Raw genomic sequence first — 15,373 nt, 5'->3', positions numbered from 1 at the left:
TAAGTCACACCGGCCGAAAATGCATAATAAAGAAGGAAAAAAACATATATAAGTCGCACTGGAGTATAAGTCGCATTTTTGGGGGAAATTTCTTTGATAAAACCCAACTTCAAGAATAGACATTTGAAAGGCAATTTAAAATAAATAAAGAATAGTGAACAACAGGCTGAATAAGTGTACGTTATATGACGCATAAATAACCAACTGAGAACGTGCCTGGTATGTTAACGTAACATATTATGGTAAGAGTCATTCAAATAACTATAACATATACTGTAGAACATGCTATAAGTTTACCAAACAATCTGTCACTCCTAATCGCTAAATCCCATGAAATCTTATACGTCTAGTCTCTTACGTGAATGAGCTAAATAATATTATTTGATATTTTACGGTAATGTGTTAATAATTTCACACATAAGTCACTCCTGAGTATAAGTCGCACCCCCGGCCAAACTATGAAAATAACTGCAACTTATAGTCCGAAAAATACGGTACACTTTTTATGGAAGCTTGTCTATCATTCACAATCCTTATCACAATCTTTTTTTATGCATTCTAACTCGTAAATAAACTAAACTCAATCAATTTTACATTTTTAAACGTCAAAATGGGCGCGGCTGGACATGAAGTCAATTTGCCAAAGGTTTTTAGACGTAATTTCGCCTTGTTAACTCAAATGCTGATTCTGGAGGTCCAAAATTAAAGAATCTTATAAAGGCATATCCCAGGCAGCTATGTGCGCATATGGGGTCCTGTTAGGGTTACGCGATATGGCCGAAAACTATATCACATTATACGTTTCTTATATTGATCGATATTGATATTTATTGATACTTTTTATGACTTATTTAAGCCTGCCAATAAATACAGTAAAACCATTTCCAACTTACCAAGGGTGCTATTGACCAGGTGAGAAAGTGTCTAGTAGCCAGTTAGGATAATAGTTAATAAGATAATTAAAGTAGATTTGAAGGTAGTTGCAGGTTTGAGACACTAGATAGCAGTAGTGTATAAGCTATTGAGCACTACACATAGTAGTTTGGGAAGCTACTCGTTAAACGGACACATTAAAAGTGTCAGGATGTTACCGCGCGTCTGCATTAAAAACAACAAAACTAAAGACAGGTTTTTGTTATTGAGTTGATATATAAAGATATTACATATTATCTTCTCACTCCATGCAGAGAATCCACAGCAAGACAGAAAGACGGAGCAACCACACTATTGTTATGAGATAGATAGATAGATAGATAGATAGATAGATAGATAGATAGATAGATAGATAGATAGATAGATAGATAGATAGATAGATAGATAGTACTTAATTGATTATTTCAGGAGAGTTCCCTCAGGAAAATTAGAGTTTTGTGTGTGTGTGTGTGTGTGTGTGTGTGTGTGTGTGTGTGTGTGTGTGTGTGTGTGTGTGTGTGTGTGTGTGTGTGTGTGTGTGTGTGTGTGTGTGTGTGTGTGTGTGGCAGCTATGGGTTAAAATAGCTTGCAGAGACCGCCTCAAAAGTCTCTGCCTCATTGACCAGTGCCTACTGGCTAACCACTTGGTTATAGGCTACGGGAGAAAACCCCTAACGAAAAATCTGTGGCGAGGACCCGCATTAGGCAGTCACCAACAGACCGGTGCTCTGGCAGTCCGCTGCAACACCATGCGGCAGAAGGTCGTCATGAGCTTTTCATGCCACTGGAGGACACCACATGGGGCCAAGACAAAACAGTGCGGGTAGAGACTGCGCACTTCTACCACCACTTAAATCAATTCACTGCGCAGGTGTTTTGCTCCTCCTCAGCACTACCCCCAACCTCCCCGCCCTCAAGTCCTGCGGCGATGGGGAAGGGTGGCTGGTACAGGTCAAGGATGTGACTGGCAGTACCTAGCCCAACCCTGCACGTAGGCGGCGTACGAGTGAAGGTCGCTGTGGCATGGGATGGAACAGCATGCCTCCCCGGCAGCTTCGCACGTGACTGAGCAGCACCGCTCTGCTCACCCTGAAATGGGAAGGGCCTAGAAAAGGTGGCCTAAAAATGGTCTGTTCCTCATCGCCCGGGCAGCCTACCGCAGCTGCCGGGCCATCCCTTTATGCGGTCGAAAACAATCGTACAAGAGAAACAAAATTCCCTTCACAATAGCGTCATGGAACGTCCGCACACTTTTGGATGCGCGTGATCTCTCCTGCCGCCCGCAGCGAAGAACAGCACTCGTTGCGCATGAACTAAACCGATACGGCATTGACATAGCCGCCCTGAGCGAAACCCGCTTACATGGGGAAGACTCAATTACGGAGGCGGGAGAAGGCTACACTTTCTTCTGGAAGGGTCATCCAGAAGGCTCCTGTCGTCTACATGGAGTGGGTTTTTCCGCCAGGACAAGCCTTCTTCACAATATCCCAGAGTCTCCAGTGGGTATAAGCGAAAGGCTCATGACGTGGCATGTACCACTCACCAAAAATCGCCAAGTCACCCTTATCAGCGCCTACGCCCTAACCCTGGATGCAGACCTCGAGAGCAAGGACACATTCTATGCCTCACTAAACTCCGCCATTGAGGAAACGCCTCCCACCGACAAGCTCATACACCTCGGGGATTTTAACGCGAGGGTGGGCTCTGACAGTGGGCTCTGGACCGGAACACTTGGTCAGCACGGGGTTGGTAGGCTTAATGATAATGGGCTTCGCCTCCTTACACTCTGCTCTGAACATCAGTTGATCATCTCCAACACCCTGTTCCAGCTCAAGGATAAATTCAAGACCTCCTGGCAACATCCTCGCTCCAAACATTGGCACCTCCTCGACTATATTATCACCCGTCGTAGAGACAGGAAGGAGGTCCTAATCTCCAGAGCGATGCGTGGAGCGGACTGCTGGACTGACCATCGAATGATCAGAGCCAAATTTCTGATGGAAGTCCGCCCCCAACTGAAGAAAACATCACGAAACAAGAGACTCAACTGTGTAGCACTCAAATCCAAGCACTCTGTAGACTAGCTCAGAGCACAGCTTGCACAACATTTGTCTGCAATCCCTGATACCCACCTGGACCCTGACATCAACACCTGCTGGAACTCCCTAAGAACTGCCATCCATCAGGCAGCAGAGGAGTCCCTTGGGTACACCAGGCGTAAACATCAGGACTGGTTTGACAACAGTGCACCGGATATCCATAAACTTCTCCAGGCAAAACACAAAGCCCATGCTGCTTACCTGGCCAACCCACAATCCATCACACTAAAGACTCGACTCTCCTCCATAAGAGCCGAAGTCCAGCGTACCCTCAGAGCCATGGAAAATGACTGGTGGATCAAGAAAGCCAGCGATATCCAACTTTATGCTGACACAAACAATTCCCATGGATTTTATGATGCCGTCAAATCCATATATGGTCCACAGAGAAAAAACATAACCCCAGTCAGATCGGCAGACGGAGTCACCCTCTATAAGGACACACCCCAGAGCCTAAATAGATGGGCTGAACATTTCAACACTCTCCTTAACTCCGAAAATCCCTCTGACCAGGACATTTTCACCAATTTCCCAACCACTCCCCCTGTCGACCACCTGGACTCCCCGCCTACATTTGCTGAGGTCCTAAAAGCCATTAAGAGCCTAAAAAACAACAAAAGCCCAGGCCCTGACGGTATCCCAGCTGAGGTGCTGAAGTTTGGTGGCTATCTCCTCACCCGCCGGCTTCACCAATTGATTGATTCCATCTGGTCCTCTGAAGCCATCCCCAAGGAATGGAAAGATGCTGTTATAATAACCATCTTTAAGAGGAAAGGTGATAAAGCCGACTGTGGAAACAGCAGAGGAATTTCCCTGCTCTCGGTTGCTGGGAAAGTTCTTGCCCGGGTCATGCTCTCTCGTTTAGTTACTCACATCTCTGAGAACATCCTGCCTGAATCACAGTGTGGATTCAGAAGAGATCGCAGTACTACTGACATGATCTTTGTAGCCAGGCAGGTACAAGAAAAGTGCCGGGAACACCACCAGGATCTGTACATCGCCTTCATCGACCTGTCCAAGGCATTTGACACTGTAAACCGGAATCTCCTCTGGGACTTACTGGGAAGGCTGGGGATTCCGCCAAAGTTCCTCAACATCCTGAGACAACTACACGATGGAATGCGAGCCTGTGTCCGCATTAGAGGCCAGCAATCCCCCTCTTTTAATGTGAAAGTCGGGGTCAGGCAGGGATGTGTCCTAGCCCCTGTCATATTCAACCTCTTTCTCTCAGCAGTCACCCTCCTCACACACAAAGCTCTGGGAACCACAGATGGCATCCACATACAGTTCGGGCTGGACGGCAGTCTCTTCAACATCCGGCGCCTCCAGGCCTTCACTAAAATTACAAAACAACAGATCCTAGAACTTCAGTATGCTGACAATTGTGCTCTGCTTGCCCACACGCCAGAATCTCTACAACGTGCACTTAACGTGGTCTCATCCACATACAGTGCCCTAGGACTCAAGGTCAACATTTCAAAAACACAGATCATTGCGCAACACTCTACCCACCAGTCAGAAGTGCCTGTCTTCAACATTGATGGTCAGCAGCTCACCATCGTTCCACATTTCACCTACCTCGGAAGTGTCCTGTCCCCCACCTGTAACATCGATAATGACATCCAGGTCCGTGTTGGTTTAGCGTCTGCTGCCTTTGGTAGGCTCAAAACCAGGGTCTTCCTGAACAGAAACCTGATACTTTCCACCAAAGCAGCTGTTTACAAAGCAGTTTGTCTGTCCACACTGCTATACGGCTCGGAAGCCTGGACCGCTTACCAAAGGCACGTCAGAATCCTGGAGAGATACCACATCCGCTGCCTGCAACGGATCCTGGCTCTGACCTGTGAGGACAGAGTCCCACATGTGGATATTTATGACCGGACCCAAACACCCAGCATCCAAGTGTTCCTTGCGCAAAGACATCTGCGCTGGGTGGGGCATGTAATCCGCATGCCCGCCCAGAGGCTCCCCCGACAGATCCTCTACGGCCAACTCCGGGAAGGCTGTAGGTCTCCTGGGGGTCAGCGGAAACGCTACAAGGACCACATAAAAACCCTCCTGAAGCGCTGTGCTATCCAGCCTTCCGCACTGGAAGTCTTGGCTGCTGATCGCCACACCTGGCGCAAATGCAGTCACGCCGGCATTGCTCATCTCCAGGAGCAGACCACTGAGAGGAGAAAACAACAAGGTTTACAGCGACATCAGCGCGCTGCAGGGGCCCCCCTTTCAAGCGTGGACTACATCTGCCCCACATGTGGCAAACCATGTGGGTCGCGCATTGGCCTGCACAGCCACATGCAATGGCATATACGAAACCCCCCTCAATAACCCATTACTGGAGCAACGTCATCATCGTAATCGATGGACAGCCAAAGAGAAGAGAGTGTGTGTGGCGAATGGTGACATGTCGAATGTGTCCAGCTGTGTCTTGCAGAAATAAGAATAAAGTGACCAAATTGTTACGAGTCGGCAGCCTCGTCACTCCGACCTGAAAGCGGAACTTAGCGGACCCACTGTCAGGTAATGTGAAGGGTGTTACTACCCCCGACGAACACATTGGTCCTGGAGGGAACGTCTCTCCTGCGCTCCTCGACTACGGTCTGGGACTCTGGGTAGTTGATACTGTTACGTGATTGGCTGTTAGTGTGTCCCTCCCATTGCTCAGTGGCACTTCTTGTTTCCCGTTTGCAGGCTTCAACAAAGCGCGAGTGACTTTATGAAAGAAATCTTGCTTCATAATTTCCGGTTTCTTCCGAGTAAGTGTCTATTACGAAATATATTGATATTGTATAATCGGCCCGGCCTTAGGTCTTGTGTCAAATGCCAGCTGATACGGAGGCCGTGAAGGCAGGGGCTTGGTTTGATTGATTGATTGATTGAGAAGTTTATTGACATGTTAAATAATTGAATCCATGTAATGCTTTAAAAAGGCAAATGGATGGCACAAAAAGCCAAAAGGCTTGTTTCCATCGTGGGACTTGTGTGTGTCTACATCGCTCGCCAGGGACGATGCTACTGTTGTGTTGTTGCTTGCTACAAAAAGATAAAAGTCGTTCTACTGCAAAGCAAAACTGTCGCCTTTTTCACCAGTCAAGTCAAGTCAGTGCCGTCACAGAAAGGCCCGCCTGTGGGTATTGATGGACGGCAAAGCTCGAGACGTTCCGCGGTGATTACTTCAGTGTTTACTTTATCAAATTTTTAAGCGCAGCTTTGCGAGCTCTCGTATAATTCTGCGCTATTTTGCTGCATGGCGAAGCCGCAATAGAACGAGAGTGGCGATTGCCGGACGTAATTAACTTAAAGTTAAAGTACCACTGATAGTCACACACACACTAAGTGTGGTGAAATTACCCTCTGCATTTGACCCACCACCTTGTTCCACCCCCCTGGGAAGTGAGGGGAGCAGTGAGCAGCAGCGGTGGCCGTAACTCATTTTGGTGATTTAACCCCCAATTCCAACCCTTGATGCTGAGTGTCAAGCAGGGAGGTAATGGGTCCCATTTTTATAGGGGTTATGTGCCATGGGGCCCACAGCCATTCTTATGTTCCAAGGGGAGGCATGGCAGAAAACAAGATTGGGAACCACCGACCTCCAGAAACCTTGTTATGACTTTTACTTCCTCTTCTTGATAGTCAAATTTGATCGTCTTCTCTGAGAACATGTTTTTGTTGTAAAATATTATACCGTGTGTATTATATTAGTTAAGAAAATGCATGGTTGCGGTTGGCATGACCCCAGGATGCAGACAGAAGGCAGAGAGCAGATCAGAAGGTTATTTAATTAGGTACCATAAAATAAAGAGCACCGGCATGGGATGAGCAGTCCTCCACGGGTGAAAAATACAAAAGCTTCACAGTTGGCAGGAGAAGGAAAACAACAAAAGCAGAGCAATAACCAGCTAAGGTGTGAACTTAGCAAAGAAAGAGGACAGGATTGGCATACAAAGCATCCTGATTGGCAAACAGGGACAGGTGTATCAAGTTAACAGAAAGTGGAAAACCAGGGAGGAAGGAGCGCTAAAACAGAAGCAAACATACAATTGTCATGATCCCACAAAACTGTTTTGTACTTTATAATTTTTTTTCTTCCAATATTTATTTGTGAATTGTATTTACTAGAAAATTACATGCCTGTTTGTTGTATTATATTTAAAAATGTATTGAAGTTGTTTAGACAAAACATTTTTTGCATTTTTTGGCCTTACTGTACCCAAAATGAGACGAGCCATGACCGAGGTACTCACCGAACTGGGATTTCGGCGTACCGTTACACCCCTACTAAAAGGTACACCTTCCAGAAAGGCTGAACAATAGTAATTAGTTGAACACCTGAGTCACTCGCACTGTACACAGAACACATGACGGACACACATGCAATTCAATCAGAATATACGCATGCACGGAACTAGTTCTCGAGAGGGTCTGGTATTTAAAAACCAAAACGTAAGTTTTTAGGTAAATAATGGCAATGTGTCATAGCCACAAAAGTAATCCCACCCCACACATTCATTTTTGGAGTATATCAGTAGAGCTCCAAAGTCAAATGGGGATTTTTTTGAACCACAGATTTTCAAATGATGTTTGTTCAGTTTCCCGAAACACAAAATGTTGCATCATCACTAAAACGGTTTCATCCTCTCAAATTGGTTTTAAAATATTCCACCACTATGTGCTATACATAGAAAAAATCTTATCAATCGCTTTTGTAATACGTTTTTTAAATTGTAAAGAGACTTTGTGCAACGTGACATGTATTCTATCGGTGAAAGTAATTAAGTTGAGGCGGTCAGTCAAGTGGCCTATTTCATTTTGTGACGCCAACAGCTAGTGCGAACCACTAACAGACTTAATGACAAAAAGCCAGACAATGAAATTGCCTTTAAATTGTCGCAACTTGTCAGGTGTTTCCAGCCTCCATCTGTCTCCTGGGATCATTATTCTAGACACGCTTATGAAAAAAAAAACATGAATAGCATTGTAATCTTCAGCAGGAAGAGAGTTTTAAATAAACATGCCAATAACCCCCGATGGGACCAAGGGGGACGGATTGTATTTTTTCCAGCAGCATGCTATGGAGAGAGTAAGGGCCACTGCGGCAGTGCCCTGGGGATCTGACTCCCACGATACGCATGCCTGCACACAAGTACAGTGTACACAGACTTGGAATACACGCATGCGCTTGTGCAGTTTTTTATTTAACATTCTGCACGGTACTGCTCTGATCAACACAGCTGAATGAGATGCAAAGCCTCCCTATTCATGACCTGTAGACTCAAGAAAAACAACACACAGTCAATAATCAAGAGAGACAGACCCATCACAACACACCACAACACACATGCATGGACAAAAACACCCTTCTATACCTGGGAATTAACAGAGGTACACGATTGACATCAGCATGCAGAAAATGCCTACAGATATGACAGATCAAGGAAGGTGATTAGTTTCAGCAAAAAGGTATTACAAATACTGCTTATTAATCATCCGAAATGTATTATTTTAGTGCATGTTTGTGGTTTCTGGAAACGAGAATTGGCAGTGCGGCTGCACACACCGCCCAGTGAAAAGGTCAAAGAGAGAGAAATTGTAATTTCTCTGGCTTAGTAGTGGCTTTAGCCATGTGGGTGGACTATTACAGTGAGTTAGGGGGGAATTGATGATCTTTTACTGAGCACACATGACCAGAATATTCTGTCAAGCTTACTACCCTCCCTTGTTCCTGGGCACAGCACCTGCTGTTTTGGGTTGGGCTCTTTGGGTAGCTGGGGCCGTACTTTGGCTCCCGCACACCGGGAGACAAATATATTGTACATACAAATTCACATACATACTCACATATATACAATTATACTTACATACACTATATTGCCAAAAGTATTTGGCCACCTGTCTTGACTCACATATGAACTTGAGGTGCCATCCCATTCCTAACCCATAGGGTTCAATATGATGTGGGTCCACCTTTTGCAGCTATTATAGCTTCAACTCTTCTGGGAAGGCTGTGTTTATAGGAATTTTCGACCATTCTCCCAAAAGTGCATTGGTGAGGTCACACACTGATGTTGGTCGAGAAGGCCTGGCTCTCAGTCTCCGTTCTAATTCATCCCAAAAGTGTTCTATTGGGTTCAGGTCAGGACTCTGTGCAAGCCAGTCAAGGTAATCCACACCAGACTCTGTCATCCATGTCTTTATGGACCTTGCTTTGTGCGCTGGTGCACAGTCATGTTGGAAGGGGAAGGGGCCCGCTCCAAACTGTTCCCACAAGGTTGGGAGCATGGAACTGTCCAAAATGTTTTTGTATCCTGGAACATTCAAAGTTAATTTCACCGAGTCCAAGCCCAACTCCTGAAAAACAATCCCACACCATAATTCCTCCTCCACCATATTTCCCACTCTGCACAATACAGTCCGAAATGTACCGTTCTCCTGGCAACCTCCAAACCCAGACTTGTCCATCATTGGAATATTTAGGAGCGAGGAAATTTTACGACTGGATTTCTTGCACAGGTGGCATCCTATGACAGTTCCAAATCACTGAGCTCCTGAGAGCGGCCCATTCTTTGACAAATTATTGTAGAAACAGTCTCTATGCCTAAGTGCTTGATTTTATACACCTATGGCCGGGCCAAGTGATTAGGACACCTGATTCTGATCATTTGGATGTGTGGCCAAATACTTTTGGCAATATAGTGCATATACACACATATGTATATTCCTTCATACATACAGTACATACGCGCACACATTGGTACTTACCCACATACATAGGTCCCTACGCTCCCACATACATACCCAAATACAGTACATACATATACACACACATTCACTGTACAAACATACATATACACATACTGTACATATACAAGTACATATGCATACATACACTCATGCATATAATCACGTTTCATCAAACATACACTACCGTTCAAAAGTTTGGGGTCACATTGAAATGTCCTTATTTTTGAAGGAAAAGCACTGTACTTTTCAATGAAGATAACTTTAAACTAGTCTTAACTTTAAAGAAATACACTCTATACATTGCTAATGTGGTAAATGACTATTCTAGCTGCAAATGTCTGGTTTTTGGTGCAATATCTACATAGGTGTATAGAGGCCCATTTCCAGAAACTATCACTCCAGTGTTCTAATGGTACAAAGTGTTTGCTCATTGGCTCAGAAGGCTTATTGATGATTAGATAACCCTTGTACAATCATGTTCACACATCTTAAAACAGTTTAGCTCGTTACAGAAGTTACAAAACTGACCTTCCTTTGAGCAGATTGAGTTTCTGGAGCATCACATTTGTGGGGTCAATTAAACGCTCAAAATGGCCAGAAAAAGAGAACTTTCATCTGAAACTCGACAGTCTATTCTTGTTCTTAGAAATGAAGGCTATTCCACAAAATTGTCTGGGTGACCCCAAACTTTTGAACGGTAGTGTATATTAACGTTGTTCCCCTAAGGGAAACTGGGTAACAATCTACAAGGTTAATACAGTTCGCTTCTCTTTCCTCCCCTATTTATCAGTTTTCTTTTGTAATTCAAGCTATCATTACATACATGTATTGTTGCATTTGAAACAATTGTATAGTTGATAATAGAGATACTTATTGTTATTCATTATCAATAGTGTTATTTCTATTGGTATTTTTATTGCTCCATTTGTAGTGTAATATTGTTCATTGTCATTTCTGTGTTATTAATATTTACTTCACTAACTGCTTCTTTGCTATCACTTTTTGTATCATCTTTGTACATACTGTATTTGCTGATGTTGTTCAGTTGTTGTTGTCCCTCTGTCCTATCCCTCTCTTGTCCCTGCACTATCCCGCTCTGTCTTTCTTTTCCCCCTTCTTTCTATCCCCTCCTGCTATGGTCCGGCTTTACCAAACATAAAATAAATCCATTAAATAAAGTCAAATACAAAGGCAACAGGAGAAGTATCCCACACTTCTCTTTTGTAAAGTAAATCTTTACAAAAGAGATGCAAATATTGGCATCTACATTAACAATATGATTTGCCTGAGTAGCTGAATAGGACAAAAAAAAGCTTACTACCGCAGTGGACCTTATTGCACTACATAAAGCAGGGCTTACACGCATGTTGCCCCTTGCTGCAACATCAGCAACTAAGTAAAGATCATGAATATGGACACAGAGTAAGAAGCTAAGTAATGAAAAGACATACAAAATGAATAATGAAAAAGTGCAGTGCACTCGGTATTTCAAAGGGTGCAGGTTCATAACAATAGAAACTAAATTACAGGTGCAAAATGTCACCCGTGTAATGTATGTGATATTAAAGTTAAATTGTGTGCAATGTGACAGCGCAAGATGAACATGTATTTAAAGCAAAAGACGCAAGCTTCACTCAACAAAAGGTTGGATATTCTCAAATACAAAACAGAAAGTGTGAAAGTGACTTCAGTTGTTTACTGGTCGCATGTGCCACATTCACATCTGTCCTCCACAAGTCTCAACTGTTACAAACAGTGTGAACTGACCATCTGCTCAGGGCCTCATTTTGGCAAATTGGCACCTTGAGGGCAAAACTGGAATGAAAACGGGCATGTGCTGTCTCACCTGCCAGTCTTAGAAAACAAGTAAATATGTTAAAGACAGGCAGTGAAGTTCACCAGAATATGAAATACAGAAAATAAAAATATCTCAAATAGTCCTGTTAAAAATAAACATAAAAACTAATGTTTTTGAAAAAAAATTTTAATCTACAGTAAACCAGAATTATGGCAATGAACACAAGTTTCAGGTGGGCAAGTAAACTATCTAAAAAGCTAAAAAATTTACTAAAGGTAGTTAAGAATAATATAGATATTTTATTTTATTTTATTTTATAGATAATTTGGTAGCTACTAATTATAGTCAATGAGAGGTAATTTTCAGAACAAAATACATACTGTGGGGGAAATAATTATTGCTCCTAATTTTGTAAATTTGAATGATATGCATTTGATCCCAACCAACAAGCAAGAATTATTTCCTCCATATGAGGATAATATTATGTGGACAATAGACCGACACAAAGAAACAGTCTCTTTCATTCAAACATCTGCAAGACCAAAGCACTGTGAAAAGACTTCAAGGCAAAATTGCAGACCTGCGCAAGTCTGGAATGGAATACAAGAAAATCAGCAAAAAACTTGGTGGTGAGAAAGAGATCATTATTAATAAAATAGTGCATAAACGTAATAAATACAAGATAACAGGCAATCACCCTTGCTCTGCAACTTCATGCAAGAAAGGATTATGGGGAAGTTGAACTAGTCCTGAATCACAGTGGCGGAGCTGGTTAATGATGTCAAGGGGAAAGCATTAATAACACATTTTGCTAGAACACATTGAAACCCTGCAGTGCCCGCAGGGTCCCCCTTCCTCAAGAAGACACATGTACAGGCTCGTCTGAAGAGTGACAGTGAACACCTGAATGACTCAAACAAGGCTTGGGAGAATGAAATGTGATCCGATGAGACTAAAATTGAGCTCTTTGGCATCGAGTGGACTTGACATGTTTGAAGGCAGGGAGATGCTCAACATGAGCCACCAGGGGAGGAGGCTGGCCAACAGCGGATACAAGGATGGCCACATAAGTCAATCTATGACAACACAAATGGCCTACTTTTACAAAACCCAAAACCAGTAAAGTTGGCACGTTGTGTAATTTGTAAATAAAAAAAGAATACATCCACCCATCAATTTTCTACCGCTTGTCCCGTTCAAGGTTGCGGGGGGTGTTGGAGCATATCTCAGCTGCTTCGGGCGGAAGGCGGTGTACACCCTGGACAAGTCGCCACCTCATCGCAGCGCCTACACAGATAGACAGACAACATTCACACTCACATTCACACACTAGGGCCAATTTAGTGTTGCCAATCAACCTATCCCCAGGTGCATGTTTGATTTGCAAATCATTTTTAACTTATATTCAATTGAATAGACTGCAAAGACAAGATATTTAATGTTCGAACTGAGAAACTATTTTTTTAAATAATCATTAACTTAGAATTTAATGGCAGCAACACATTGCAAACAAGTTGGCACAGGGACATTTTTACCACTGTGTTACATGGCCTTTCCTTTTAACAACACTCAGTAAACGTTTGGGAACTGAGGAGACCAATTTTTGAAGCTTTTCAGGTGGAATTATTTCCCATTCTTGCTTGATGTACAGCTTACGTTGTTCAACAGTCTGGGGTCTCTGTTGTGGTATTTTACGCTTCATATTGAGCCACACGTTTTCAATAGGAGACAGGTCTGGACTACAGGCAGGCCAGTCTAGTACCCGCACTCTTTAATATGAAGCCACGCTGATGTAACACGTGGCTTGGCATTGTCTCGCTGAAATAAGCAAGCCATGATAACGTTGCTTGGATGGCAACATATGTTGCTCCCAAACCTGTATGTACCTTTCAGCATTAATGGCGCCTTCACAGAAGTTACCCATGCCTTGGGCACTAATACACCCCCATACCATCACAGATGCTGGCTTTTGAACGTTGCACCTGTAACAATCCGGATGGTTCTTTTCTTCTTTGTTCCGGAGGACACAACGTCCAGAGTTTCCAAAAACAACTTGAAATGTGGACTCGTCAGACCAAAGAACACTTTTCCACTTTGTATCAGTCCATCTTAGATGAGCTCGGGCCCAGCGAAGCCGGCGGTGTTTCTGGGTGTTGATGATAAATGGCTTTCCCTTTGCATACTAGAGTTTTAACTTGCACTTACAGATGTAGCGACAAACTGTAGTTACTGACAGTGGTTTTCTGAAGTGTTCCTGATCCCATGTGGTGATATCCTTTACACACTGATGTCGCTTTTTGATACAGGGATCGAAGGTCCGTAATATCATCGCCTACGTGCAGTGATTTCTCCATAATCTCTGAATCTTTTGATGATATTACGGACCATAGATGGTGAAATGCCTAAATTCCTTGCAATAGCTTGTTGAGAAATGTTGTTTTCAAACAGTTGGACAATTTGATCACGCATTTGTTCACAGAGTAGTGGCCTTCGCCCCATCCTTGTTTGTGAATGACTGAGCATTTCATGGAAGCTGCTTTTATACCCAATCATGGCACCCACCTTTTCCCAATTAGCCTGTTCACCTGTGGGATGTTCCAAATAAGTGTTTGATAAGCATTCCTCAACTTTCTCAGTATTTTTTGCCACTTGTGCCAGCTTTTTTTAAACATGTTGCAGGCATCAAATTCCAAATGAGCTAATATTTGCAAAAAATAAAGTTTACCATTTTCGAACATTAAGAATCTTGTCTTTGCAGTGTATTAAATTGAATATAGGTTGAAAAGGATTTGCAAATCATTGTATTCTGTTTTTATTTACGATTTACACAACATGCCAACTTCACTGGTTTTGGGGTTTGTATAAAAACACTGTAAAACACGACATTCAGAGGCATCCAAAACTGCATGCAAGCTCACACCCAAATTTATGAACCTAATAATTATTCCTCCGACCTCCAAAAACATGCACCTGGGGATAGGTTGATTGGCAACATTAAATTGGCACTAGTGTGTGAATGTGAGTGTGAATGTTGTCTGTCTATCTGTGTTGGCCCTGTGATGAGGTGGCGACTTGTCCAGGGTGTACACCGCCTACCGTCCGAATGCAGCTGAGATAGGCTCCAGCACCCCCCGCGACCCCGAACGGGACAGGCGGTAGAAAATGGATGGATGGATGGATGATTTGATGCTTTGGAATTGTTAACATGAATGTCCTTCATTTTAAGTCAGAAAAGCGGAAAATCATCATAGGCCCCCTGTAATTAGGTGTAAATCACACGGCACGGTTTACCTGGTTGAAGTTGTCCAGGGCCTTGTGCAGGTTGGCATGCATGCCTGTTGGTGGCTCGCTGGTTATCTTGATAGAATTCTCTAAGATTCCCTGTGGGATGATGTGACCCTCAGGAGTGGATGAAGGCTCGGCGCTGACAAACACCCGGAAGTTCTCATGGCTTCCCTCTGCTCGCTTTTCGAGAAGTTTTTCCAGTTTGCTTAGCCAGCGTGCAACCAGATGGATATTCTGCAAGGACAGAGGTCGTAATCAGAACCAGTAAAACAAAGGTTGACTTCCATTTTGGGCTGCAAGATTCCAGAAAAGATGTGACAGTTTTGTTCGTCCTTAGATTGCGATCATTATCAGGACAATGTATTTAAGTTGTAAATTAATCACAGTTTCCAATGGAGTATTTGTGATGAATTAATTAGTTTTTTTATTAATGTTATTAATTATCTTTATTATTAGACTCCTTCTTATCTTGTTCTGCTTTAAATAAACTTGATCTGTCTGCCAGACTTAATGAGAGGTTGTGGACGGACAGTTGACT

The 15,373-nt window shown here is 43.3% G+C and overlaps 1 protein-coding gene across 5 annotated transcripts in view; it reads right to left on the bottom strand.

Annotated features, from left to right (window-relative positions):
* dnah9 (dynein, axonemal, heavy chain 9) overlaps window positions 1–15,373 on the bottom strand; it is a 426,092-nt gene that overhangs the window by 50,490 nt on the left and 360,229 nt on the right. For all 5 annotated transcript variants that reach the window (XM_062056457.1, XM_062056460.1, XM_062056461.1 and 2 more), the window contains one exon: window positions 14,842–15,069. In XM_062056457.1, the coding sequence (XP_061912441.1) occupies window positions 14,842–15,069 (228 nt within the window). The remainder of the gene's footprint in view (window positions 1–14,841; window positions 15,070–15,373) is intronic.

The sequence above is a fragment of the Entelurus aequoreus genome, linkage group LG08, assembly GCF_033978785.1.
Source record: "Entelurus aequoreus isolate RoL-2023_Sb linkage group LG08, RoL_Eaeq_v1.1, whole genome shotgun sequence".
NCBI classification, from domain to species: domain Eukaryota; kingdom Metazoa; phylum Chordata; class Actinopteri; order Syngnathiformes; family Syngnathidae; genus Entelurus; species Entelurus aequoreus.
The sequence above is the reverse complement of the archived record's forward strand: the minus strand, read 5'-3'. Positions and strand labels throughout refer to the sequence as shown.